The sequence below is a fragment of the Panthera onca genome, chromosome D2, assembly GCF_046562875.1.
Source record: "Panthera onca isolate mPanOnc1 chromosome D2, mPanOnc1 haplotype 2, whole genome shotgun sequence".
NCBI lineage: Eukaryota > Metazoa > Chordata > Mammalia > Carnivora > Felidae > Panthera > Panthera onca.
In genome coordinates, this window is record NC_138349.1 from 85,781,306 (window position 1) to 85,808,255 (window position 26,950).

General features: G+C 38.1%; 1 protein-coding gene across 5 annotated transcripts in view; it reads right to left on the reverse strand.

The window, feature by feature from the left end:
• Nucleotides 1–26,950, reverse strand: part of PCDH15 (protocadherin related 15) — a 1,703,323-nt gene that overhangs the window by 778,546 nt on the left and 897,827 nt on the right. For 3 of the 5 annotated variants that reach the window (XM_078434113.2, XM_078434110.2, XM_078434111.2), the window contains one exon: nt 2,329–2,462. In XM_078434113.2, the coding sequence (XP_078290239.2) occupies nt 2,329–2,434 (106 nt within the window). In that variant the 5' untranslated portion in view covers nt 2,435–2,462. The remainder of the gene's footprint in view (nt 1–2,328; nt 2,463–26,950) is intronic. The other 2 variants (XM_078434112.2, XM_081790567.1) reach the window with 1 other exon arrangement.

Below are 26,950 nucleotides of genomic sequence, written 5' to 3' on the forward strand. Positions count from 1 at the left end.
CCAACTCTCACAATGGGCTAATCCAACCAGCAGATCATCAGCTGTGGCAAAGAGTTCTTTCCAGTTTTAATTTCTCACAGGCTGTCAGCATGTTTATGACCTCACCATCTTCTTCCTTCCATCTGATCCTACATACCCCCATCCCCCAGCATTTGGATTTAAAAAAAAATCGCTTCAAGAGATTCTTATGGCATATTCCAGTTTAGGGTTATTTTGTGCGATAGTCATACACTGCCGAGTTCTGATTCATTCCTTCACAGCATGGGCTCACGATTTCATATAGATTTAAAAAAAAAAAAAACAGCAACTATAAGAACCATTTTCAGTCACACATAACTGAACAACTGGATAAAAGTGATTGCCAAGAGACTCTAATTGCGGAAGTTCAGAGAGAAGTAAAGACCTGGGTGGGGGGTTGCTCAGGTACCCCTGAATGTGGTAGGACCACGGGGGCTCCCTGGAGGAGCCCAGTTTGGAAGGGATGCTAGAATGCACATAAGGTGAAGAGGTCTCCACAAAACACTACAGAGCATATGTCTCTGCCAAGGTCAAACCCCTGCAGCCTTGCTGACAGTGAGTCAGTTACCTCAAGGAGGAGGGCTGAGCAGGTCTCTAGGGCTGCAGGGGGCCACCCCTCCACAGCCCGGCCGCACCCTGGCCCTGCCACGTGGCAGGTGTGAGGCTCCCTGCTCCAGACGGGAGACCACCTGGGCCAGCAGTTACCTGGTAATCTTATTTTGGAGGCTATGTGAGCACATTTAGAAAGAGCAAGAGCTATAATGAGCTTATTAAGGAAACCGATCTACGGCATTATGGGCTAAACATGGAGTCATTTCCTCTGATAACCTAAATTAACATTGCTTAAAAGTACAGGGCTTGCAAATGTCTAATGTCAGCAATGATGGTGAACCCTCCCCTGCTCAGTGTGAAGGCCAAATATGAATAAAAATAGAAAGCCTTATGGTGCCAAGAACTATCAATACACTCATTTGTCATTTATTCCCAGGGCAAATTTAAAATACTTCCTTTTAATAGAAAGTCATGCTCTTCCATGGTTCATTCATGTCTGTCTATCTATCTATCTATCTATCTATCTATCTATTGCTTCAAAGTAGCTGTTACATTATTTATTTATCTCAACATTTAAATTTTCTTTGAAATGGAGATTTACCATCGCAATAAATGGCAACAACAGAAACACTGGGTTCAGGCACGCTTAAAGTAAATGGTGACCAATTAGCAAAACTTTTCAAGGAATCAGGCTATTGATTTACGAAAATAATTGTTCTTGAAAATTATTCTCCAAGTCTGAAAAGAGTCATATTTTTCTAACCATGAATGACTAAGAATGCCGTAATACACGTACAATTTGAATACTGTTTGAGATAAAGTCAAATCAGTTCATCTATCTTCAGATCATTCAGTTTAGCCAAGCAGAGCTTAAAAATACTAACAATGCCATTCTTTGCCGCTACTCAGTGTGGCCACATAACAGAGCGGCAGGGGGGGAAGAGCCGGCTGGTGCCTGTGGACCCTGAATGCTAAACAATATCAAGTAAAAACAATGAAAAGGAAAAAGAAAACTAAACTCAGCTTCCTAGAGTGGAGGAATTTGTCCATTTCTTCCATCTATTAAAGTATTATACATATCCTAATTTTCATTATGAGGTATCCAAACACAGATCTCCCCACTATTAAAATATCTGAGACACGCACATTTCAGGTTCTGCACATGGAACGTGTTAAATGGTCCCCTGAGGGACCTTGATGACCAACATCTCTTTCTAAAGTGACTGGCTGAGTATTAGGAAGGAACTCACAAACTCTAACGTCAAGTCTTTTACACTGTTTTCCTCTTTCCAAATTAAATAGCGGTGGATGAAATAATGCCATACCCAATGAAAGTGCTAACAGTAAAATCACTTAGAGCACCTACTTTTGACTCCTTCAAAGAGATCTTTCCTCACAGGAAATTTTGGTACACTTTACAGTCTTAAATTTTATCGGAGACCATTAATTGTGTCAATTCAAGGGTTAGTAAATAGCATCTAATGTTGTTGTTTTCCACAGCAATTACACATTTGCTCAGGGATAATTAGTAAGTGTTCAGACGGAGGCCTCGCTCTGGATTTTCCACCACACTGCAATCCTTGTTAAGAAACGAAGTACATCGGATGCCACTTTTGCAGAACTATTTTAATTAAGGTAAATTATTGCAAACAGCTACTAACCTCTAACAACGAACTACACATTAGCATTATTCATTTCTGTGCTGTGCTTCCTTTTCCACTTAATTACAGAAACCCTGGCTAACTCTCAAAGTCAGACTAAGAGCAGACTTACCATCATCGTACTGGCCGAAGCAGACTGCAGACAGCGTTCCCAGGATGATCCCCGAAGCTAAGCATTTCCAGAGGTAAAACCGTTGTAACATCTTCTGTCAAATTCTGCTCAAGGCTGGTCTGAAATCACAGGAAGGGGAAGGAAACAGGTGACACGTTCATTAGTCTATTATAGGATTTATACACACGACTGTGACAGTACAGAAAAGCCTCAATGACTTCATAGGTAATCACCTGCGCCACACCATCCACTAACAAATAACACACCCGCTCAATGCCCGGCAACTCTTTACCCACATGAATTTACATACAAGTGATCTCTAAGGAAAGAAATATTTTCTGTTACTCTGTAAGCAAGGAAGTTGAGAAGTTAACACACTGATGACATCGCCCTTTTAAAAATGGAGACCCTATGAGTGAATCAACTATGAAGTTATTACATTTATCGTAGCCATAGCATAGGTCAGTGATAGCGTGTACGTTGTTTCATGATGATTTCAGCTGGCAGACTAGTTGTTAGTATCCTACGTGAACATTTCAATGGGCATTTGTCTTATATAATTAAATAGAAAAACACATTATTACAATTCTAATTGCTTCCTGGCAGAGCAATAAGGGACTGACTGTGCCAAGTAAGACAAGGGAACACCATCCATTTCTACCACATCTGTCTTCCAAAGCACTTGGATGAATTTCATTTCAATCCCTTTGCTTTTCTTTGCAATCTCCAGGAAGTAAAGACACCAGGTGAAATATTAGTGGCCAGTGAGCACACCAAAAAAAAAAAAAAAAAAAAAAAAAAAAAAAAAAAACTTATTAAAAGAATGATGTGCTAAGCTTCTGTGTAAATTGAAAAAAATCATTGATGCGGGCTTGTTCAACGTGACTCTGGGTATAGATCAGGGAAGAACAGGGATAGGAACCCTGTCTCTCTGATTCAAAGGCGTTACATTCAGATGCCTATGGGGGACAAGAAGACCAAAGCAGAGAGTGAATTAGGCTAAAGGGACACCAGGGACGGTGAGGCTGTGATAAACTGGGAGTCTCAGGGTTTGCCTGCAGAGGTCAGCTGGTACAGTGTTGCCAGGCCTTCCGAGTTTCCAGAATATTGTAGAAATCCAAATTTCCATGAGGGATTGCCCAGTCGTCTAGATAATTGCTCAACCTTCATAACTAGGTGCTTCTGGCCCGCTACCCTGTACCCCAAGGGCCTTCAGTCAACCAGACCTGTCCAGGATTCTCTCCCCTAGATGACTAGCGGTAAAGTTCATCAGAATGTGCCAAGGAAATACTTTAATTCTGCCTTTACATGCAGTTTATTTCATCTATGTTTCTGTTTTATTTGTGTGTGTTATAGTTTATTTGCATAATAGCATATATAGATATACATAATTTACTTTAAACTTGTATGAAAAGTTCAAGCCCGTTTTTTTTCTTTTACTCATAGGATGCGTAGTGCTTAAATTTCAAAGGTCAGTGCACTGGAACATGCACATTTTAGAAAGGAAGTTATTCTGTTTCCTTACCTAAAACAGACAGACAAAAAGAGGCACTTTCTTATTACCTGGCTCTCCCACATTTTTCCCCCTTACTGGCAACAGACTCAGCCTCTACTTTTGTAAATGCCAGGCCTAGGAGAGCCTGATATTAGATATCACAACAGTTCATGCTTACGACTGGCCAATGCTAGCACACGAAAGAGCAGTGGGTTCTTCGTAAATGCAAGTTCTTAAACTCACCGATTACATGATTTTGAGCAAATGAGAAAGCATCTCTATCTTACTCGCCTCATCATTAACATGAAGACAAAATGATATCTACTTTGTATGTTTGTTTTGAGGATTAAGTGAATGGCTATAGGATGTTTTTAAAGTGTTTATTTGTTCATTTTTGAAAGAGACAGCAAGCAGGGCGAGGGCAGACAGAGAGAGGTGGGGACAGAGGATCCGAAGCAGGCTCCAGGCTCCGAGCTGTCAGCACAGAACCTGACGTGGGTCTCTAACCCATGAACTGTGAGATCATGACCTGAGCTGAAGTCAGACCCTCAATCAACTGAGCCACCCAGGCGCCCTGTGAACGGCTCAGTGCCTCTAACAGAGTGAGCTTAATCTGAGTAATTTTGACTCAGCCTCTATGGAGTCTTCCAAGTGCTTAAACATATTGTCTCAATCTGTCTTTAGCACAGCATCTAGGGTAGGTGTTAGATTATCTCCAGTCTTGGAGGAAAGGTCACATTCACTGGCTTAAGGTTACAGACTGGTGAGTGGCGGAAGAGGTGGGACAGGTGGTGAGTCTGAAAGGTCTGTCCATGCATTACAGAAAAGGACTAGACAATTCTAAGCAGAACACATGGCCCAGAAGGTTTCACGGGATCTGAAGGCCTGTTCCCAAACCTGGATGTGGCCCCACTAAGATTTATTCAAATACTAACTCTAATTTTTTTTTTCCCTAAGAAATGTGGTAACATTAAGAAACAGAAAATGGTACATAAAATTACAATATATATATATATATATATATATATATATATATATGCATATACAGACAGAAAATAAAGAATACTGATCCAAAAACAAAAAGCAAAAAGCAAAACACAAACAACAAAACTTAAAGAAAAAGCAATACTATCTTGCAAAATGACAAAGAGCAAAGCTGTGTTCCTTCAAGAATCTTTAATCAATCAACTTGACTACCCTCTTACTGGCTTAGTTTTTTATGTGCTCACTAATATGCCATTCTCCTTTGCTTCTGAATTGTTTTAATATTTATTCATTTTTGAGAGAGAGAGAGCCAGAGAGAGACAGAACACAAGTGGGGGAGGAGCAGAGGGAGAAGGAGACACAGAATCCCAAGAAGGCTCCAGGCTCTGAGCTGTCAGCACAGAGCCCGACACGGGGCTCCAACCTACCAACCATGAGATCACGACCTGAGCTGAAGTCGGAGGCTTGACTAACTCAGCCACCCAGGTGCCCCTTATTTTTTCTTTTGCTTCTGACTCAAACTATTTGGTTTCATTTAACAACCTTCAAAATGAAAACCGCCAGATGGCTCATAATTGTAAAATTATTAAAGTCACTGCATTATGATATCTCTAGAAATAGAATGTCTGGATCTGCAATCCTGCCTATTGTTATTAGAGAACTGTACATATACTTTTGAAAATGTCACAGGGAAACCTTGTATAAAAATTCATTTACAATGGGCAGAGTACTTACTTCCTGCAGTAATAAGAATACTTGGGAGAGTATGTTGTTTCGAATAATGAAAAAGATAGGAACTTCTCTGATTTGTTTTTACTACTCAGTTTATATCTTCATCATTTCCAAGGCAGTTTTAATCATTCCAATGGGCTCAACACTGATTGCAACCTGAAAGAATGGTATGACTCATCATGTCATCCTGATACCCTAAAACAGAGTGCACGTATTGACTTAATAAGAAAATCCTGGTTTCTAAAGGAAGCTATCATGAGAAGATACCTCCTAGAAAGAGGCTATGTTTCTACACACAAGAGAGTAAGGACCCCATGGCTAATAACCTTAGTGTGCCGGTCAGCCAGCAGGCTCTTCTGTCATCAAGGACGTTGGAACAGATCAAACATTTTCATCAAAATAACACTTTCATTGCTAGTTGTACAGGCTGTAGAATTGCAGGTGAAATTCTTATAGGAGATGGAACCCCAAATCTTGTTAAATGACAGGTGAGTGAAACACATCCCAAACAAGACCTCCAATGTGGTGTCAGACTTCTGTGATAAGTCCGATATCAAACTCTGCCATGTTCTCTGGGTACAAATCTTTCCTCCAAATCTCCTTGGCCAGTAATGTTGTTCTCTAGCAATCTAGAACATGCCCCATTCTAAAAAGGAATGGAGCTAACCTATAAATAAATTCACTGTACTTGTCTTTCAAGAGATACATTGGTTGGTAAGGTCCACACTTGGGGACACCTAATAAAGACATGTGTTCCCTATAGTGATTTGGAAATAGCATGCTATTGTCAGACATACTGGGGAAAATGGAAGCTTTCCAATTAGGTTATAATTTTACATGTAAGTGGCTGAGTTTCATGAAATTTACGGTATGTTTCCCAAAGGCTTAAGAATATTTTACCACAATTATTCAACATATAATATATCCATTTTGACTTTCAGATCATTCAGATTCACAGCCACTTAAACCTCATATTTATTTCTCTGGCACCCAATGTTCTCAGAAATTCATTTATTCAACAAAATTTATGCAGGATCTATGAGGTATCACTCACTCTTAAAGGCAGCTAGAAAATAGCAATAAAGAAAGTCCACTCATATCTCTACTCTCATTTATCTTACATTCTAGGAACGTGAAGCTAGACCAAACAATAAACACAAACATGTTATACAACTTGCTAAAAGGTAATAAGAGACACGAAAATACCAGCTTGCAGTTCCGAAATTTTATGCGGTCACTAGACACTTAATTCTCCTTCAGAAAATGAAGTAACATTGTACGAAGCAACCGATATGCTTCCTGATACTAGAACAGAAGGAGAACTTTACAAGGACAGCACAGCTCTTCCCATAGCCCCAAGCGAAAGCATCCTCCACCGTATCTAGTGTCCTGAGGACAGACTGCTGTTCGTCCCTTGGAAGAAGAATAAAGGTCTCTCACCGCCTTTCGCTTTCAAGTATAAACCCAGACACTGTAAATACACAAAGCTCTGCCCTTTGGGTTTTATCCCTGCTCCCTGTGTCCAGGTTGGTCGTGGTGCCACACGGCAAGAGCAGCCAAGCTTGATGTCACAGCAGTCTTCCTGCTGGTAAATTTTTGAAAACATCAACTATATACTTCTTTTTAAGTCTCTGTCCCTGACTGCTATCTGAAAAAAGAAAAAAAGAAAAAAAAGAGAAAAGAAAAAAAAAAAAACACACCAGAAGTTTTCCTTGATATATCGAAGTTTGGAGCGTCCTGCCAATACTCCCATGAAGAATCCCACATTGATGCTGCGTCAGGAAGCTGGGGTCTCTCTCGGTGCAGTGGGGGCTGTCTGCATGCACCCATCCTTCACAGTCTGCTCACTGAGGCTATGGAACTTCTATCCCTGACATTTAGATGGCACTATAAAAATAGCCTGTCATGGGTCCACATTCCTTGCAAGAAACATATCCTCTCCACTTCAGGAAAAAGAGCAAATTTCCTTTCAAAGCAACCTCAACTATCAAATTGAAAACACAAGGTTTTCCAAAGTCACTACATCTCCCCACACCAAATAGGAATTTCCTTAGCTGACTGGTTGGAAACCTTCCTTCTATCTCACCATGGCGGGAAACACCAAGAATGTTTGCATCGCTACAGAGAACACTTATCACCCCTAAGCATGACGTGATGAATCATCCTTCATTTCTCTTTTTTCTTTGTAACATAAACTTCAAAAAACATAAACTTTTAAAGATTCTTTCATATTTCCTTCTTTTTAGATCATGTTGTATGTTTTCCCTTATTACAAATTATGTATACATTTATATTAAATACCTATAATGTATTTATGTTTATAGATAACTTTATATTAAATATGTCCATATATTTTATTTATAAAATATACCTATATAATACAGAAAATATAATTACATATTTTGCATGTAGATTATAAAATATATTACATTTTATGTATTTATATATAATAAATATATTTATGTAAATTTACATTATAGTTTAAACATAATATCTATAGAAAGGGATACACTTTTGTTTTATTTAAATTTATACTACAGGGGGCTCCTGGGTGGCTCAGTCGGTTAAGTGTCTGACTTCGGCTCAAGTCACGATTTCACGGTTCGTGAGTTGGAGCCCCGCGTCTGTGCTGACAGCTCAGAGCCTGGAGCCTGCTTCGAATTCTGTGTCTCCCTCTCTCTCCGCTCCTCCCCCGCTTATGCTCTGTCTCTCTCACCTTCAAAAATAAATAAAACCATTAAATTTATAGTACATATAGCTAGCTACCTAAACATTGATATTATCTTTCATTTATTATTATTACTTTTTTTAGTCAAAGGTTGAATTGTTTCAAGGAAAGAAATAGCCAGCCTGTAGCCAATTCTACGTAAAGGTAGGAAAACAACTTTGCTTTCACTGGGCATTATAATCTAAGCCAGCCCTTCAGCCTGGCCCAGACAGACCAGGCTTACCTGACCTTTGCTAGACTCTATAGCTTGTTGATACCCCACCATGTCTGAGTGCACCTTGGCTCTCTATTTGCAAATGTACATTTATTTAGTATCGAGGTTCCTCAAAAAGCTAAAAATAAAGCTGCCCTACTATCCAGCAATTGCACTACTAGGTATTTATCCAAAGGACATAAAAATACTAATTTGAAGGGATACATGTACCCCAATGTTTACAGCAGCACTATTAACAATAGCCAAACTATGGAGAGAGCTCAAGTGTGCATCAACTAACTGAAGACTGGCTAAAGAAGATATGGTATATTACTCAGCCATCAAAAAGGATCAAGTCTTGCCATTTGCAACAATGTGATTGGAGCTAGAGTGTATTACGCTAAGAGAAGTCAGTCTGAGAAAAACAAATGCCGTAAGATTTCACTCATATGTGGAATTTAAGAAACAAAACAAACGATCAAAGGCGAAAAGAGAAAGAGAAAGAAAGAGAGAGAGAGAGAGAAAGAGAGAGAGCACAAACCAAGAAACAGACTCTTAACTATAGAGAACAAATTGATGGTCACCGGGGTTGGGGGTTGGGGGGGTATGGGGATTAAGGAGTGCACTTGTCATGATTAGCACAGGGCAATGTATGGAAGTGTTGAGTATATTGTCCACCTGAAACAATATTATACTATATGTTAACCAACCGGAATTATATAAAAACTAAAAAAAAAATGTTTATTTTTTATATGTGTATTTGTTTCTCTGTGAGTGTGTATGTGTGTACATGCGTACATGCGTTGTCACTATGGTGGAATAAAATAAAGTTGATAAAAATAATTTCAAAATGGGGAAGAAAATAAATCCATGAGAGCTAATCTTGTCATCGCTGCAATTGTTTATAGACAATGTGTTGCATCTCAGTTTTAAACATTTTAAATATGTACTCAATAGTTGTAAGCATTAAGTGAGACTGGTTTAACTCAAACTACCTTACCTGAAACTACATGATGTATATAAGGAGAGTCCAAATTTAGAAATTTTTCTTCTACAAATTTTGCTGGAATTGTGGAAATTTCAATCAGTACCTTAACATGTCTGTAGGGGTCTATCCTTTTTTAAATGTTAGTTTCAATCATAAAGATCTATGTTTAAAAAAATGACATTGGTTGTTTTTTGGGGTAATATTCCTTATCAAGAAAACAAATTACTTCTATCTTTATCCTGTTCTGTTGATCTATATGTCTATTTCTATGTCAGTACCATAATGTTTTGATTACTATATCACTGAAGTATGTCTTAAAATCTGGGATTGTGATACCTCTCCCTTTGTTCTTTTTTCTCAAGATTATTTTAGCTATTCAGGGTCTTTTGTGATTCCAATCTTACACCATAACAAAAATAAACTCAAAATGGATGGAAGACTTAAATGTGAGACATGAAATAATAAAACTCCTAAAAGAAAACATAGTCGGTCGTAGCTTGGACATCACCCTTAGGAACATTTTTCTAGATATGTGTCCTGAGGCAAGGGAAACAAAAGCAAAAATAAACTATTGGGACTACATTGAAGAAAAACAAAACTTTTGTACAGTGAAGGAAACAATCAACAAAACTAAAAGGCAACCTAATGAGTGGGAGAAGATAGTTGGAAATGATATATCTGATAAAGGGTTAATATCCAGAATGTTAAAAAAAAAAACTCACAAAAAACAACACCAAATACACACACACACACACACACACACACACACACACACACACACACATATATACATATATATATATATATAATTTAAAAACTGGGCAGAATACATGAACAGACGTTTCTCCAAAGAAGACATCCAGTTGGCCAACAGACACATGAAACAGTGTTCAATATCAGTAATCATCAAGGAAATGCATATCAGAGCCACAAAGGAATATCGCTTCACACTACTCAGAGGGCTAAAATGAAAAAGTCGACAAGTAACAACTGTAGATGAGGATGTGTAGAAAAGGCGACCCTCATGCACTGATGGTGGCAATGTAAATTTGTGCAACCACTGCAGAAAATAATATGGAGATTCCTTAAAAACTAGAAAAATAGAACCACAATACGTCCGTGACTGGATATTTACCCAAAGAAAACAAAACCACTAATTCAAAATGATACGTGCACCCCTATGCCTACTGCAGCATTATTTACAATAAACAATATATGGAACTGCTCAAGTGCCCACCGATAGATGAACAGACGAAAAAGGTATGTATATATACAACAAAGTATTACAAAGCTATATAAAACAATGAGAGCTTGCCATTTGTGACAACATGAATGCACATAGAGTATGTTATGCTAAGTGAAATAAAGAACGATAAATGTCCTTATGATTTCACTTATATATGAAATCTAAAAAACAAAGCAGACTCTTAAATACAGTGAACAAACTGTTCGTTGCCAGACGGGAGGTGGGTAGATAGATGGGCAAAATAGATAAAAATTTTAAGAAGTAGAAACTTCCAGTAATAAAATAAATAAGTCAAGGAGGTTGAAAGTACAGTATGGGGAATACAGTCAATAATATTGAAATAATGAATGGCGACAGACGAGGACTACACTTATCGTGGTGAGCATTGACTGAGTCATGTATAGAACTGTTCGATCAATACAAAGTACACCCGAAACTAATATAACATTGTGTGTGAATTATGCTTCAATAAAAAATAGAAACAAATTACTGACAAATATAGTTAGTCTATTTAATTTCCACTTAAAAATTGTATCCACCTATGGGCGCCTGGGTGGGTCAGTCAGTTTAGTGTTCGACTTCTGCTCATGTCATGATCTCACGGTTTGTGGGCCAAGCCCTGCATGGGGCTCTGTGCTGACAGCTTGGAACCTGGAGCCTGCTTCAGATTCTGTGTCTCCCTCGCCCTGTGCCCCACCCTCGCACGTGCTCTCCCTCTCTCTCTCTCTCTCGCTCTCTCTCTCTCCCTCTCTCTCAAAAATAAGCAAACATTAAAAGCAAATTAAAAAAAATCCACCTAGAAAAGCCAATACTCAATTTAATCAGTGGTATGTGCAAAGCATATGTTAATAGTCTAGCCATATTCGGTAACGTTAAGTAAAAATTTTAAAAGAGAGCAGACTTCAATACTTATATTCACTATTGCTATTATACTGGGTATTCCTAGTGTTTACACATGCATTTACTCAATACAAATTTACTATATATTTAGAGCGATGTCAGAAACACTGCCTCTACTGCAGAAATAAACGACATTAGCTTCCTATGATGCCTTTGCTATTGAGCCAGCACCTTATTGCATATGTTTTTGCTTCGTAGTCATTTCAAAGCACTTCAGTAAAATGATTCCAAATTACGGAAATATTAAATTTAATTCCCAATGTAAAGTGATTTCCATTTAATCTATGTTTTATCAACTATCATCTAAATACTAGTCTTGGATATAAGGATATTCTTACCCCACAATTTCTGAGAAAAATAACAGGAAAAACACTCACACTGAAAGGAGCCAGCAAGCATTCTGAAATGGGACAAGCCCAAGCTTTAATTCATCTATAGGGTGTTTAACTTAACAAATATAACCAAGTACACTTAAAACCAAGTTTTAAAGCTCAGGTAAGTGCCTGCATGATTTTAAAAGAAAATTTAAACAGGAGTTCTGGGTAATGTCATTCACTGCCACAGGAAACAGATTATGGCTGGTATTTTTGTTTGATGCAGGTTAAACACCCCAAAATCAAGCTAATATCAATTATCATCTTCTTAGGGGTAAACAAAAATCAAAGTATAAAGTCAGCCAAGAGAGATTAAAACTGAAAGTGTGAAAATGTCGGTGACTTTTTGAGGTACTATGAGAAAAAGTCCAGGCTTTGAGATGAGAGAGACTCATGTAACCTTCCTAGCACTACCCTTTCTTTGCCCTATGACTGATAAAACAATGAAAACTGTGAGACTCAGTTTAAAATTGGGACAATAGGGGATGCCTGGGTGGCTCAAACAGTTAAGCAGTTAAGTGTCTGAGTCTTGATTCTGGCTCAGGACATGATCTCACGGTTCGGAAGATCAAGCCCCACATCAGGCTCTATGCTGGATGCTGAGGCTGCTTTAGAGTCTCTCTCCCCCTCTGCCCTTCTCCCGCTCACGCTCTCTCTCTCTTTCTCTCTCTCTCTCTCTGAAAAAAAAATTAAAAATATTAAGTGAGGATGATAAAATCCATTTTATTTTTCCATAAGAAAACAGATGAAAATGTGATCAATATAAAAAGAAGAAGAATATTAAAGAGCATTTAGCTTAAACATTTACTGTGTGTTTATTGGGTGCTGATTCTGGGCAGTGAATTTTCTAAGATGCAGAGACCACAGGAGTATGAGAGAAAATAAATGAATTAATAAATGCATGAGAAAAGGTCTGTGTGCAGTTTTCAGTCTAACAGCGTGTGAACCCTGAGTCTCACACCCTGAGTGCCCCACTATGAATCAGGCACTTGTGAGATTCTCCCCGCCCCCCACCACAGAGGGCACAGGAGATCTGTGACTTGTTTGTAACTAATGGTATTTAGTTAATGGTAAAGGTAGTAAGTTGTCAAACCCCGGATTCATTCCTATTACAGAAAGAAGACCCAGTTTGGGTGCCTGGGTAGCTCAGTCGGTTAAGCATCTAACTCTTGGTTTTGGCTCAGGTCATGATCTCACAGTTTGTGAGTTTGAGCCTTACGTCAGGCTCTGAGCTGACAGCACGGAGCCTGCTTGACATATTCTCTCTCTCTCTCTCTCTCTCTCTCTCTCTGTGCCTTCCCCCACTGCTTACTTGTTCTCTCTCTCTCTCTCTCTCTCAAAATAAATAAATAAAATCTTAAAAAAAAAAAAAAACAAGAAAAAAAAGAAGACCCAGTCTTCAAGAGATACTTTCCATTTGAGATTGAAGATACAAATATTCATGTTGTAAATACTCATGTCCCTGTGGAGAGGGACACACACCTGGAACCATGGGTGTCCTCTTGTGTCTAAGGGTGGCCTGCAGACCACAGCTCTCAGTCACACAAGTACAAAGGAGTGAATTCTGTCAACAATCTAAGTCAGCTTTGTAGGGGTACTTCCCTAAGCGACCCTAGAGAGGAGAAAGAGGATCAGCAGGCATAGGACTTGAGGGCAGGAATGGAGATGATGCCCCAAAACGGAGCTGGGCCACAGAGTCCGGTGGCCGCAGGGTGAGTGAGACCACACCACGGGGAACACTGTCTGAAACCACCACCACTCAGCGTTTCTCCAAGTGTTGCTTTGGGTCGGGTATTCATAGAAATCTCACGTACAAAAGGGTTTTCCTGTGCTTCAGAACCACTTCCTGAGATAATAACGCTAAAGAATAAGAGGCCAGGGGCGCCTGGGTGGCGCAGTCGGTTAAGCGTCCGACTTCAGCCAGGTCACGATCTCGCGGTCTGTGAGTTCGAGCCCCGCGTCGGGCTCTGGGCTGATGGCTCGGAGCCTGGAGCCTGTTTCCGATTCTGTGTCTCCCTCTCTCTCTGCCCCTCCCCCATTCATGCTCTGTCTCTCTCTGTCCCAAAAATAAAAATAAAAAAACGTTGAAAAAAAAAAAATTAAAAAGAAAAGAATAAGAGGCCAAAAATAGTGAATTCTAACTACTTTTATCTATTTTCTTGGGTCTTGAAGTAAGTTCTTGTAAGAAGTTTGTTTAAAGGGGCACCTGGGTGGCTCAGTTGGTTAAGCGTCTGACTCAGGTCACGATCTCACAGTTGGTACAACAGAGCCCCACACTGGGCTCTGCACTGACAGTAAGGAGCCTGCTTGAGGTTCTGTTTCTCCTTCTCTCTTTCTGCCCCTCCCCAGCCCACACTCACTTTCTCTCTCTCCCTCTCTATCAAAAATAAACTTAAAAAATTAAAAGTAAATAAAAATGAAAAAAGTTTGTTAAAAATTTTCTTTTAGCGTTTACTTTTTGAGAGAGAGAGACAGAGAGAGAGAGAGCACAAGTGGGAGAGGGGCAGAGAGAAAGGGACACACAGAATCCAAAGCAGGCTCCAGGCTCTGAGCTGTAAGCACAGAGCTCAATGTGGGGCTGGAACCAATGAACCACACGAGATCATGATCTGAGCTGAAGTCAGACGCTTAACCGACTGCGTCACCCAGGCGCTCCAAAGGGGCACCTGAGTGGCTCAGTCCATTACGCTTCGGACTCTTGATTTCGGCTCAGGTCATGATCAGGCTCCTCGCTGAACATGGAGACTGCTTGTGGTTCTCTCTCTCCTTTCTCTCCCTCTGCCCCTCCCTTTCCGACTTGCATTCTCTCTCTCTCTCTCAAAAAAAGATGAACTAACCAGAATGATATAACTATATTTTCAAATAGTATTCCCTTAACTTTCAATCTTTTCAGGGTAAAAATCCTTTTAGAGTAAAATATATATTTAATTGTATTTTGAGTACCATAATAACAATTATCATGAGCATACAAATTTATAGGAATAGAAGAAAGGGAGAACGAACAAATATGTTTATCGGTGCTAGAGTTGCACAGGGTTGCTATATGCCATAATTAAAAAGCTATACAAATAATACATGCAAATTACTACTGTGTTCTGGGCTATGGAAACTTGACTGAGCACCCAATTTGTTTTTAAGAAACAAAGAGCTAATATTTTATTTAGATAGGTAAAATTGAAAATTGGATTACTAAATGTAACTTTGTACTAAAATCAGAAATTACAAAATTAAAATAATTCCCTATATATAGAAAACTGCATTCTATATTATAAATTATAGGTTGAAAACAAATGGAATTTAAACACAAACTGATGAGATCGTAATTATTTTAGATATGATCAATTACAGACAAACTTCATTTTTCCTGATAAATCCCTTTCTTCTTCCTGTTTCCTTAATTGAAAAAAAAACTGTCCTAGAATCTATTCATATTATTTTATTGACTTTTTGCCATCGCTAAGATTTGGTAGGAAATAATGGTTTTAAATAAGAAACTTTTACATAAGTGACAGATTGAGAATGAAAGATTCGTAACACTTTTAATTTTAAAAAATACTTGCAAGTGTTAAATGAAATGTCAAATCGTAGTCTTTAAATTTTTCATTCGTCCTTCTAAGCCTGCATGTATTAACACCAGGGGTGATCGATCAATAAAGCACATAATTTTTCATTATATATAGTTGGTGAAAATAGAAAACATCCTTTAGGACATTTACTCGACTATTCAGATATATATATATAATAGATCCTAGAGTGAGAAGAGACTGGATTCCCAGTCAATAAAATATTTTGTGTACTGTGTAGTTTCAATATATACTTTATAAAATTTATCAGTAACTTTTATTTAACTTGATTAGATTAGAAACTTTGTGACTCACCTAATTTTCTAAGTGAGATATAAGTAAACACACACAAACTTAAATTCATCTTCCAACAACCCTCTTTATATCATAAGGGACTTAGAGAATCGGGACCTTTTCTAGGCCTTATTTATAGTTCACATTATGTACATGCTGACCAGGGATCATAAAGTTGCTTATTATTGTCAGTGAAGGTACAAAAGCTACAAACTGTACACAGTTCTCTGTACTGTCTTTGTATAATATTTTAGGTAAGGTCCTCGGCAAACTGAATTAGAACAACCTCATGTATCGTAACTTTAAACTGGAAAATTCTGTTAAGAACTAAATCTGTATGTTTGATGTGATGAAAATGCGGCCAACGGTAAACATTTTGAGTATGATAGTACTATCACTAAAATTGTTAGACACACTTTCCTAATTTGACAAATGGTAGATTGTTCTGTTTAATTTCACTTTGTGCTTTTCTTCTTTATACTAATAAATTACCAGTGAAATTTATCCCTAAAGTATCTGCAGGAATACCATCTCAGGGGCACTTGGTCAGCTCAGTTAACTAAGCTCAGGTCATGATCTCATGGTTCTTGAGATCGAGCCCCACATTAGGCTCCAGGTGGATAGCACAGAGCCTGCTTGGGATTCTCTATCACCCTCTCTCTATGCCACTCCTCTGCTTGCATTCTCTTTATCAAAATAAATTTAAAAACTAAAAAAAAATCATCTTAAAATAGTAAAATTCAAATAACATCTAACAGGGAAAGACACATAAATAAGTGTTTTTTAAAGAAATATTTTATGCTTTATTTCGATGCAATTATTTTAAGCCTTTTATCTTATAAATCCATATGATTATGGAAGTGTTCAATCTACTCGACTGCCAAAAGTGTGAAGATGAATAATTTGACTTAGAAAAGCAACTGTAAGTCCTTCATTTATGCTAAAAAATCCATCAAGGTCATTATGATCTTTCCCAAAGAGACTATAATTCTAATGTAATGCCAAGTTTTATTTGATCATACAGAAGTTCTGGCAAGCAATAATTTTGCTAGAGACTAGAAAAATAATCATGATACCATTTTATATCTAAATTTATATAATTTATATGTGCCTTGGAAGGGCTGTCAAGAGATATAAGGTTTAAAATACCTTTAATATTTGGACATTTGCAAATCACAGCATTAAACTGAGAATGTAAAGTTTTAAATATTTAACTATTGTGCTGAATACAAATTAAATTATGGCATCAATATATTGTAAATTCTTTAATGGTCATTAAGACACTGTAGTTTTTTTTTATTAGCACCCATTTAATAATTACTAGGTTGGAGAATAAAATATATATAAGTTAAAACATAGTAAACAATAGTGTGTGGAATAAAAAAGGAGTAAGGTGGTTCTTCAACAGGAGTGTGGATGGAGTGTCCCTGACAAGTAGAGTGTCAAAAATGAATTATTTCATGAATATAGTGGAACTTCCTCAGGGCCTTGAAGTCAAACAAGATCCAGATGAGAAAAAGGAAGGGGGCAAAAGCACTGAGGTAGGAGAAATAAGATCAAAAAATAGAGGAAAAGGATAAAAAATAATTACCTAGGATAGAGCCAACATAGTGGATTAGCAGGTGACAACCTGAAAGTATATTACAAATCAAATTATATGGGACCAGAAAATCTAGTCTAAAAAGTTTTTTGTTTATTTTTGTGTATTGTATATAGTCATAGTGACCTATTGACATGTTTTATTTTTCAATGTTTTTACATTTCTTAAAAATGTTTTAATGTTTATTCATTTTTGAAAGTGAGACTGAGCAGGGGAGGGACAGAGAAAGAGGGAGACAGAATCTAAAGCAGGCTCCAGGCTCTGAGCTGTCAGCACACAGCCTGACATGGGGCTCAAACTCAGAACTGTGAGATCATGACCTGAGCCAAAGTCAGATGCTTAACCGACTGAGCCACCCAGGCGCCCCACTGTTGACATATTTTAAAAGGCAGATGTGGGGCACCAGGGTGATTCAGTTGGCGAAGCGTCTGACTTCAGCTCAGGCCATGATCTCACGGTTCATGAGTTGGAGCCCCACATCAGGCTCTGGGCTGACAGCTCAGACCCTGGAGGCTGCTTCGGATTCTGTGTTTCCCTCTCTCTCTGCCCCTCCCTCACTTGTGCTCTCTCTCTGTCTCTCTGTCTCTCAGAAATAAATAAATAAACATTAAAAAACAAAAAGCAGATGCATGAAGATGATATGCAGATTCACTCGGTAGAAATATGTAGAAGTAATGGATGGAGGAACAATGAGTGACAGGTGTCTAAATCCTGTCGAATGCTACTGTTATTCCAGGTATGTCCTCCAATTGAACACATACGTATATAAACACATATTAGCAGAATTGCTGGATATTTGCAGGACACAACCACAAAACAAGGCCATTAGCTGGTCTCAGAGCATTCCTTACAAGAGACAGCCAGTATTATAATTGTAAAATTCCACCCTATCAATAGTAACTCAGTATGGTGAATACATTCTTTATGTTTGAGGGGGAAACACAGTTTAGATGATTTCCTCTTACTCACACAGGTTATGCTTTAAGAATATTAAAATGAACAAGCCCCGATATGTCTGAGCACCTTGATATTAGCAGGGCCCTCTTTAACCTATAGTAATGTCTATTTTTAATATGGGTCTTCATAGAGGGGCACCTGGACAGCTCACAGGTTAAGGATAAGCATTGGACTTAAACTCAGGTCATGATCTCTTGGTCCTTGAGTTCAAGCCCTCGATAGGTCTCTGTGCTGACAGCTCAGAGCCTGGAGCCTGCTTTGGATTCTGTGTTTCCTCTCTCTCTACCCTTCCCTCTAGTGCTCTGTCACTCTCTCTCTCAAAAAATAAACATTATTATTATTTTTTAATATGGATCTTCTGGGGTGCTTGAGTGGCTAGGTTGGTTAAGTGTCTGACTTTGGCTCAGGTCATGATCTCACAGTTTGTGAGTTTGAGCCCCGCATCAGACTTTGTGCTGATAGCTCAGAGCCTGGAGCCTGTTTCAGATTCTGTGTCTCCTCTCTCCATCCCTTCCCCACTCATGCTCTGTCTCTCTCTGTCTCTAAAATAAACATTTAAAAAAAGAAAAATACGGATCTTCATAGAAAAGTCACTAAAAATAAGTGAACATAAACCACATAATGCTATTTTAATATTTTTTGTTGAAATAGAAAAAGTAATAGGAACTGATATAAATAAGTATCTCCTTTAAGAATTTTCAGAAAACAAAAAAGGCTCAAAGTACGTATGGAAATGTAAGTTGGAGCTTTTTTCTTTCTTAATCAGCATTCTTGTCTAATTAAACAATCACTTTATAAAATAATGCTTTTCCCCTTAAAATTATTGCTAGAGTTCAAAGGTTCAAGTTTTTAACTACTGCTCATAAAATATGCAGTGTAACTTTCAAAACTGTAAAAAGTCTCCTATTTCACATGATCAGTAAGATATTCCTCTTAGAAAAATATCTCTAAAGAGTGCTAACTTTCATGCAAATTGATGGCTAGAAACCCCCCCCCCCCCACTTTCCAGTTTCAGAGATGGGTGAATAAATGAGAATCAGGAATCTTTTGTGGATGAAAAGAAGGAGATGTCTTAAGATGGGAAACTCATTGATATCGTACCATGGGCAACAATGGAATCAGATAGTATGGATAATTTTGAGGTTGCAAATACTTTTAATAATGATAGCATCAAAGGAGGGATCAAATAAACAAATCCCATCCCTCTGTCTATCCCCACCGATCCGCCATACACCGCGGAAGCATATTTTGCTAATAGCTTGTAAACAGTGGATGTCTGAAGATGATAAGATAATCAGATATATCTGTGGTGGGATGAAAACCTGTGTTAAGCTGTAGAAGAGAGAAGTGGGAACGAGAAGATGTGCACGTGCCAAGTACGTGTAGTAGACTGCATGCACTATCAAGTGGAAGCAGCCACACTTGTTTAAAGATAGGATGACAAATGAATAAGACGATCAGGATCAAGAAGATACTGTGAATAAGTGAAGTTTGCAGAGAGAAAATGGTGAACTGGAAAGTCTGCTGAATTTAAACTGATACTGGGTTCTTTGTGGAAGGACAGACCCCTTTTTTGGTCTTAGATATCTGATTTTTTAGATAAAGCAGAACAGCTAGACTTTAAAGTGAATTATACAATACTAAATTATTGAAATTAAACTACTTTTAACATACGGTATTGGCCAACAAAACAAAACAAAACAAAACAACAACAACAACAACAAGAAAACACAAAAGTAACTGTGCTGCACAGGCCAGTGGGCAGCAGTTTGAAAGCTCAGGTTTCAGAGCCTGCCCTGGACCGTTAGCTACATAACCATAGCTTTCTGTGTGCATTTAGGAATGTGGCGATGTCATCATGTCCCACAAAACCTGTTTTTGTATCCAGTCTTTCAGAATTTTAACAGTTTAGAGTGTCTTTCTGCCTGGGAAAATCTACCTCAGTAATAAAAGCAATAGCTGTAAAGATGATGTGCCAAGACGCACAGGTCTCCTTGGAGGAAACTTTAGTAGTGCTGTTCTCAACATTTTTTCAAAAGAAATTTTCAGAAGTGTTGTGTAGTTATCTTAAAAAGTAATACACACATACCATACACACACACACACACACACACATATACATACACATATAGTCACAGAAGTGTTCTTAGATGAACATCTACCTTACCAAAGTAAGTACACCTTTAGGGCAAACTTATCACCATTGCAAATTTAACTATTACCTCAAGTACTGATTTATGTTCTACATTGTATAATTAAATGACCCATTTTAAAAATCATACCAAAGTCTAGGTTAAACTCATATTAATGATATTTACCATTGTTTTTAATATTCTTTTTAGGCTCAAAGATAATTCTAAATAATCTTCTTTTTTTTTAACATTTTTTATTGCACTATAGCTGAAATAGATTATTGTATTAGTTTCCGGTGTACAACATAGTGAATGGACAATTATATACTTTACAAAATGCTCACAGCAAGTGTAGCTGCCACCTGTCACCATACAAAGCTATTATAATATAATTGACTATATTCCTTATACTGTGTTCTTCAACCCCATGACTTATCCATGACTGAAAGTATGAGCCTCAAGGCATGAGCCCTTTACCTGTGTCAGCCATTCCCCCACCCCATTGCCTTCCCTCTGGCAACTACCAGTGTGTTCTCTGTATCTGTGGGTCTATTTGTATTTGTTGTTGTTGTTTGTTCACTTGTTTTGTTTTTTAGACTCCACATAGGAGGGAAATCCTATGGTATTTATCTTTTTGTGTCTGGTTTATTTCACTTAGCATAGCACCCTCTTGGTCTGTCCATGTGGTTCTAGACAATCTTTTAAATCAGCTTTTGGTATTTGCTGTTTATCTTTTTGTGTGCATCACTACGACTGGCATTTCAACTTCCAGGGAGAGTCCATATTTGATTCTAAGCTCGTACATTTTGTTTCACCATCCATTAAGAAAAAAAAAAAAGAAGTAAATTATTGTGATCACAGGACTTGTTCCCCAGATTTCTTTTTTCTTCTTCAATAAAATGAATTAAAAGGAAGCCTTACTAAATTAGTTTGACTATTATCAGAACCCCTAAGGTTATCATCTATGGAACCATAAACATGAAAAGAGAAGGGATATACAGTATTATATTTGGAGAAAACATAACTTTTTAAAAGTAAAATAATGTCCAGATATAGTAGAAAATAATAGCAACAAATAATTGAGTAGAGCAATAAAATCCTGATGATATAGTTGGGATTCCAGAAACATCTGCATACCACTTCTGTCACAAATGTGAGTTTCAAAACATATGATACAAATACATATGATAGAGTAGTATTTGCTCTTACAATCTAAGAGATTTTCCCTGCATATTACTGTATTGGAGAGAAAAAGGGCATTTATACCTAATAATGCTTACCAAAACAGACTTCACACAGAGAAAAGCATTAGCAACATACACTGTTCCATGAGGCATTGCTAATTAAACTGGGAGATACTGTGTACACAGATTAGCCTCCAAAATCATTTTTCTTGACAACACATGAGAAGTACACTGTTTTTAATTCTTTGAGTTAGAATTAAAATTGTATCATGCACTATCCTGTAACAGCCAAGCAATACATGCAGAGCAAAAGCTATCCTGTCATATTAAACACCTTTAAGTGTGGCCGATGTCTATAATTTTCTTAAAATCTCATTCTGAACGGAGCTTTCTTAAGCAACAGTAATTACAGAGGAGGTGGGAGTCTGGTAATAGAGATCTGTTTACAGAACCAACAAAGGAAACTAATAAGAATGAAAATACTGAGTCTGGTAAGAAAAGTTTTATTTAAATTTCTTTACTGGAGTAAAATACTACTGGAAATTGCAATGAATCCCTATTGGTTATTTAAAAAAAATATTATTGCTACCTTAGCCTCTTAAAAAACAAAGTAGGGACTTGTAAACTTCTGAATTTGGGATACAATTCTTCGGGTTATCTCATATTTTATGGATTAAGAACATTTTTATGGGTGCCTGGGTGCCTCAGTAGGTTAAGCGTCTCACTCCTGACTTCGGCTCAGGTCATGATCTCATGGTCATGAGTTCAAGACCCACATAGGGCTCTACACTGACAGTGTGGAGCTGTTTGGGATTCTCTCTCTCTCCCTGTCTCTACCTCTCTCTCTCTCTCTCTCTCAAAATGAGTACATAAAAATTAAAAAGAACATTTTTATAAGATATTTGTGTTTACTTGCGTAGATAATATATTAACTTATCTATATGTGTGTATATATATGTGAAACTGCCTAGATAAAAATATATCTAATCCAAACATATATAACTGAGCTTTGAGTAAATATATTCACTTTACAGATTCTGCTCGTCTGTGAAAGCAAGTTAGGTTTCCTCCCCCAGGATAATAGTGATGAGTTCTCTCTTTCTCCCACATCGTGTGGCAAATGTAGTGGTAGGAGATGAATGAAAATAAAGAGAGGCCCCAAACCAAACAGAAATAAAAGATCAATAATTCAGCAGTGTGTCTGTAGAGATCCTCTTCAGGGTGCTCTTCAGGGTCAGTGTCTGAGGTTATTTTTCCTCTCTTCTAGAGTGAAATCCTACAACTTAAAAACGAACCTGAAGTATATACTTGCCATTTCATGCTGAGATGCCTTTCTCCATAAGTATTAAAAATACAATGGCCAGACATATTTGTCTTTTTTTAACCTTTTCACCTTGTTTGAAAAGTTATTTAACGAGGCCTTTATGGAGCTTGGATTTTTGTAAGAAAAGACAAAAGCACAAACATAACACAGGCAGTGTTCATGCTTGAAGACCGATGTGAGGGTCGGAGCAGAGAGACTGTTGCTCGTTATATAGTATGTGATGAGGGAAGACTCTTTGACAAAGTGACATTTGAACTGAGACCTGAACAGAGAAGAAGACCAGTCACTGGGAAGCAGGAACACACGCTCCAAAGGCTCTCAGTTAGGAGGATGCCAGGCATGGTTGAGAAACAGCAAAGAGTCCTGTTTAACTACAGCACAATTGAGAGGGAGCCAGAAACTGATGAGATAAAAGAAGCAACCAACTCAGAGGGCTTGCTGAGTGAGGGTGCCATTTCCTTGGGTGTGTTATTGGGCAGAAGAGCAGAATTACAGTAGATAACAAGAGTCTGGCTTAGAAAGTTAAAGGGTGACATGTCTATTAGACCAAGTAAAGATGTCCGCCCAACCGATACCAATGAGTTTGGAAGTTGGGTGACATACAAAGTTGGCATTCATGGAGTAATCGTGCAACCGATACAAACTACGAGGTGAGTATAAAGGGAAAAGAAAGGAGACTTGCAAATATATTGTGGTCAGAAAAAGGGAGGCTGTCCAGCTAAAGCAACTGAGAAGGAATGAGAAGGACTCTCTGGAGCCCAGTGAACAAGAGGTTTCCAAAATGGAGAGGATGTGAAAGTGTGAAGTGCAACTGACAAAAAAGATAAGGACAGAGAAGTGACCATTGAGTATGAGGCAAAACAGAGGCCACTGGTGTCCTGAACAAAGCAGCTTCAAGACAGCAGTGGGAAGAGAAGCTATCCTAGAGATTTTCAAGAAATACAGAGTTTAGATGATTCTTTGATATTTTTTGGCTGTACAAGAGAGTAGCAAAATATGGGGCCAAGAAGAGATGATTCGTCTAGGAGTTGTGTCTGTGGGTACATGCCTGTGTGGTTAAGAATGGGGAATCACGGATGGGAATAATCCACAGGAGAGGGGACTGCAGGCACGGCAGGAGCAGAGGAGAGGGTGGGCAGGACTTCAGGACAGCAGACCTGAGCTTGGTCAACGGGAGTGAGTTCTGGCAGACATACACAGTTCATTCATTATTTCTAGACACAATGCCCAGGGCACGCAGAAGTCTGGGGATGAGAAAGGGTTTTGGAGGTTTGAGAAAAAGGAAGGTATGAAGCACTCCTTTGGAAAATAAGAGCATGAATTAATGGGGAAAATGTAGGATAGTTACTACATGAGGATGCCAGGCCACCTGAAGTTCACTTACTTATTTGTTTCTTTCTTCTTCTTTTTTTCTAGCCACTGTCAGCTATTGTGATGCAGGATTAGAGTAGGCAATATGGTAGTGATTTTTTTGTTCATATTTACACACAATTTACTGTAAACTAAATTACTTTAAAATTTTCCTACTAGAGAAAATATTTTAAATATCATAAAGGAGTCCTCAATAAATATTTTCAAAGGTGGAGATTATTCAAAACAGTTGGGTAAGCATTTTCACTAGCACTAGGCTCTTTGAAGACTGACAGGAATTGTGGCTCCTAGTCAGCAGCACAGGCTACCTAATAATTTGAGAATTGTCTATTTATACTGTACACATTTATTACACGCTTCCCACAGACAAGGTTTTGGGAAGGATTCAAAACTAATCCTATCGTCAAGTTTCAGATGCTACTACAATAGTTCAGCATCTGTATTTTATTTTAAGATCCTTTATTGGGCACATTAAATAAATGTCATCTTCAAATCTCCATATCAGATTTATAAGAATAAGAGTTTTCATCTCCTTGTGAACAAGGCAGGAGCCAAGACTGAGAGGCCAGGTGGCCTCACCAAGATCACACACTGGACATGAGATGCACGTCTGGAAGTGAGGTCTTCAAATCTGTGTCTGTGTGCGTGTTTTCACAGTGCTGTGATGACCGACGTGACTCAGGTACAGCATATGTGACGATTAAAAGCTTGAGATGAGTGTCTGACTAATCTGAGTTGCAATCCTGACTCTGCCCGTTACCCGCTACATCACTTTGGGAAAGTTTTGAGTCTCTCAAAGCGTCAGTTTTTCCTTTGTGAAGTTTTAAGGTGATAATTAGAAAAACAGTCTAGAAGAGGTATTGAGCACACCACAGCACAAGACAGAGTTTTAAGTGTCCATAAAAACAAAAACGTATAGGACTTTTCAGTTCATAAGAAGACCATTTATATCTGGAAGAGCACTAATATTTCTTAGGGAACTTACACCCAAGATAAGCTTTAGAAGGCTACATAATATTTGGATGATTTAAAATATAAGTTGCTATTTATGAAAGCGTAAATTGTGAGTAACATTTAAGCATAAAACCAAGTCAAAACTTTAATTACTATCATATTCTAGGCAATAGGTTTTTCCTCTACATCATGGGCTCTTTAGCTGGGATCCACAGTTTTGTTTGTTTGTTTTTTTAAGTTTATTTATTTTGCGAGAGAGAGAGAGAGAGAGAGGGAAAGAGAGGGAGAGAGAGGGAGGGAGGGAGGGAGGGGCAGAGAGAGAGAATCACATGCAGGCTTCATCCTGTCAGCACAGAGCCTGATGTGGGGCTCAATCCTACAAACTATGAGATCATGATCTCAGATGAAACCAAGAATGGTTGCTTCCCTGACTGAGCCATACAGGTGCCTCCAGATCCAGTTTTTTAATATTTGTGTTGAGATGAATAATGACCCTCCAAAAAGATATGCCCAGGTACTAACCCATAAAATATGTGAACATGACATTATTTTGGAAAAGGATCTCTGTAGATTTAATTAAATTACAAATCTTGAGATGAAGCTATCCTGGAATGACTATGTTGTCCCTAGTCCAATGCTATACACTCTAGAAGAGGTGAAAGCACAGGGCACACAGAAGCGTGGAGAAGGCCCTGTGAAGACAGAGGCAGAGACTGGAGGGTCACAGCCATAAGCCCAGGAACCCCTGGCGCCAGAAGCTAGAAGACGCAAAGGCGGACTCTCCCCTGGAGGTTTCAGAGGGGACGTGGCCCTGAAGCACCTTTTCAGCTTTCCAACCTCCCGGAACTGTGAGAAAACACACCTCTGCTGTTTTGAGCCTCTGAGACCATGGAAATGTGTACGGCAGCTCTAAGAAACCAATATAGTATTTGCCCCGGATATATTAGCAATGTATGTTATTTGAATATTCTAAAAATTGTTCTAATAAAAAAAGAAACGTCATATTACAGCGTTAAACTAAAATTTCATTTCCATTTTTTTAAGATTTCATTTCTAACAGGAATATCAGGTGCTATTTTGTGTTATAACGTTCTGACTGTTTTGTGTTATAACGAATATATTGTCTTCCTACTGATAGTAATTAAAGAAACCTATCCTACCACTAGAAATCTATGCATTTATCATTGTTTATAACAGACCTCACATAAGTTAGAAAATGCGAAATGGACACATAGGACCAAAAAATGGGCTCTCGTATGTCAAATATGATGGTATAAATATATAGTTCATGCACAGGTAGTTCCTTAGGAGCACAGGGATGAGATCAATCAAAGAGAGAGAATACATCATATGCCCATCCTGAAAATAAATTAGGCACTGCAGATTTTTTATTAAAATGTATTGTTTTGAAAATGTTGTAAACATACTAAAATTTGGATTTTCCCTAAATCTAACGTTTAACTGTGAAACGTCATCAAACAAATCTAAATAATGGAAATATACAGATCCAGTGGCACACCAGGAAATACCCATGCTAGTCGGCAGCTTTCAAGAGGCAAAGAAAAGATGACCTCTGCTCCAAGACCAC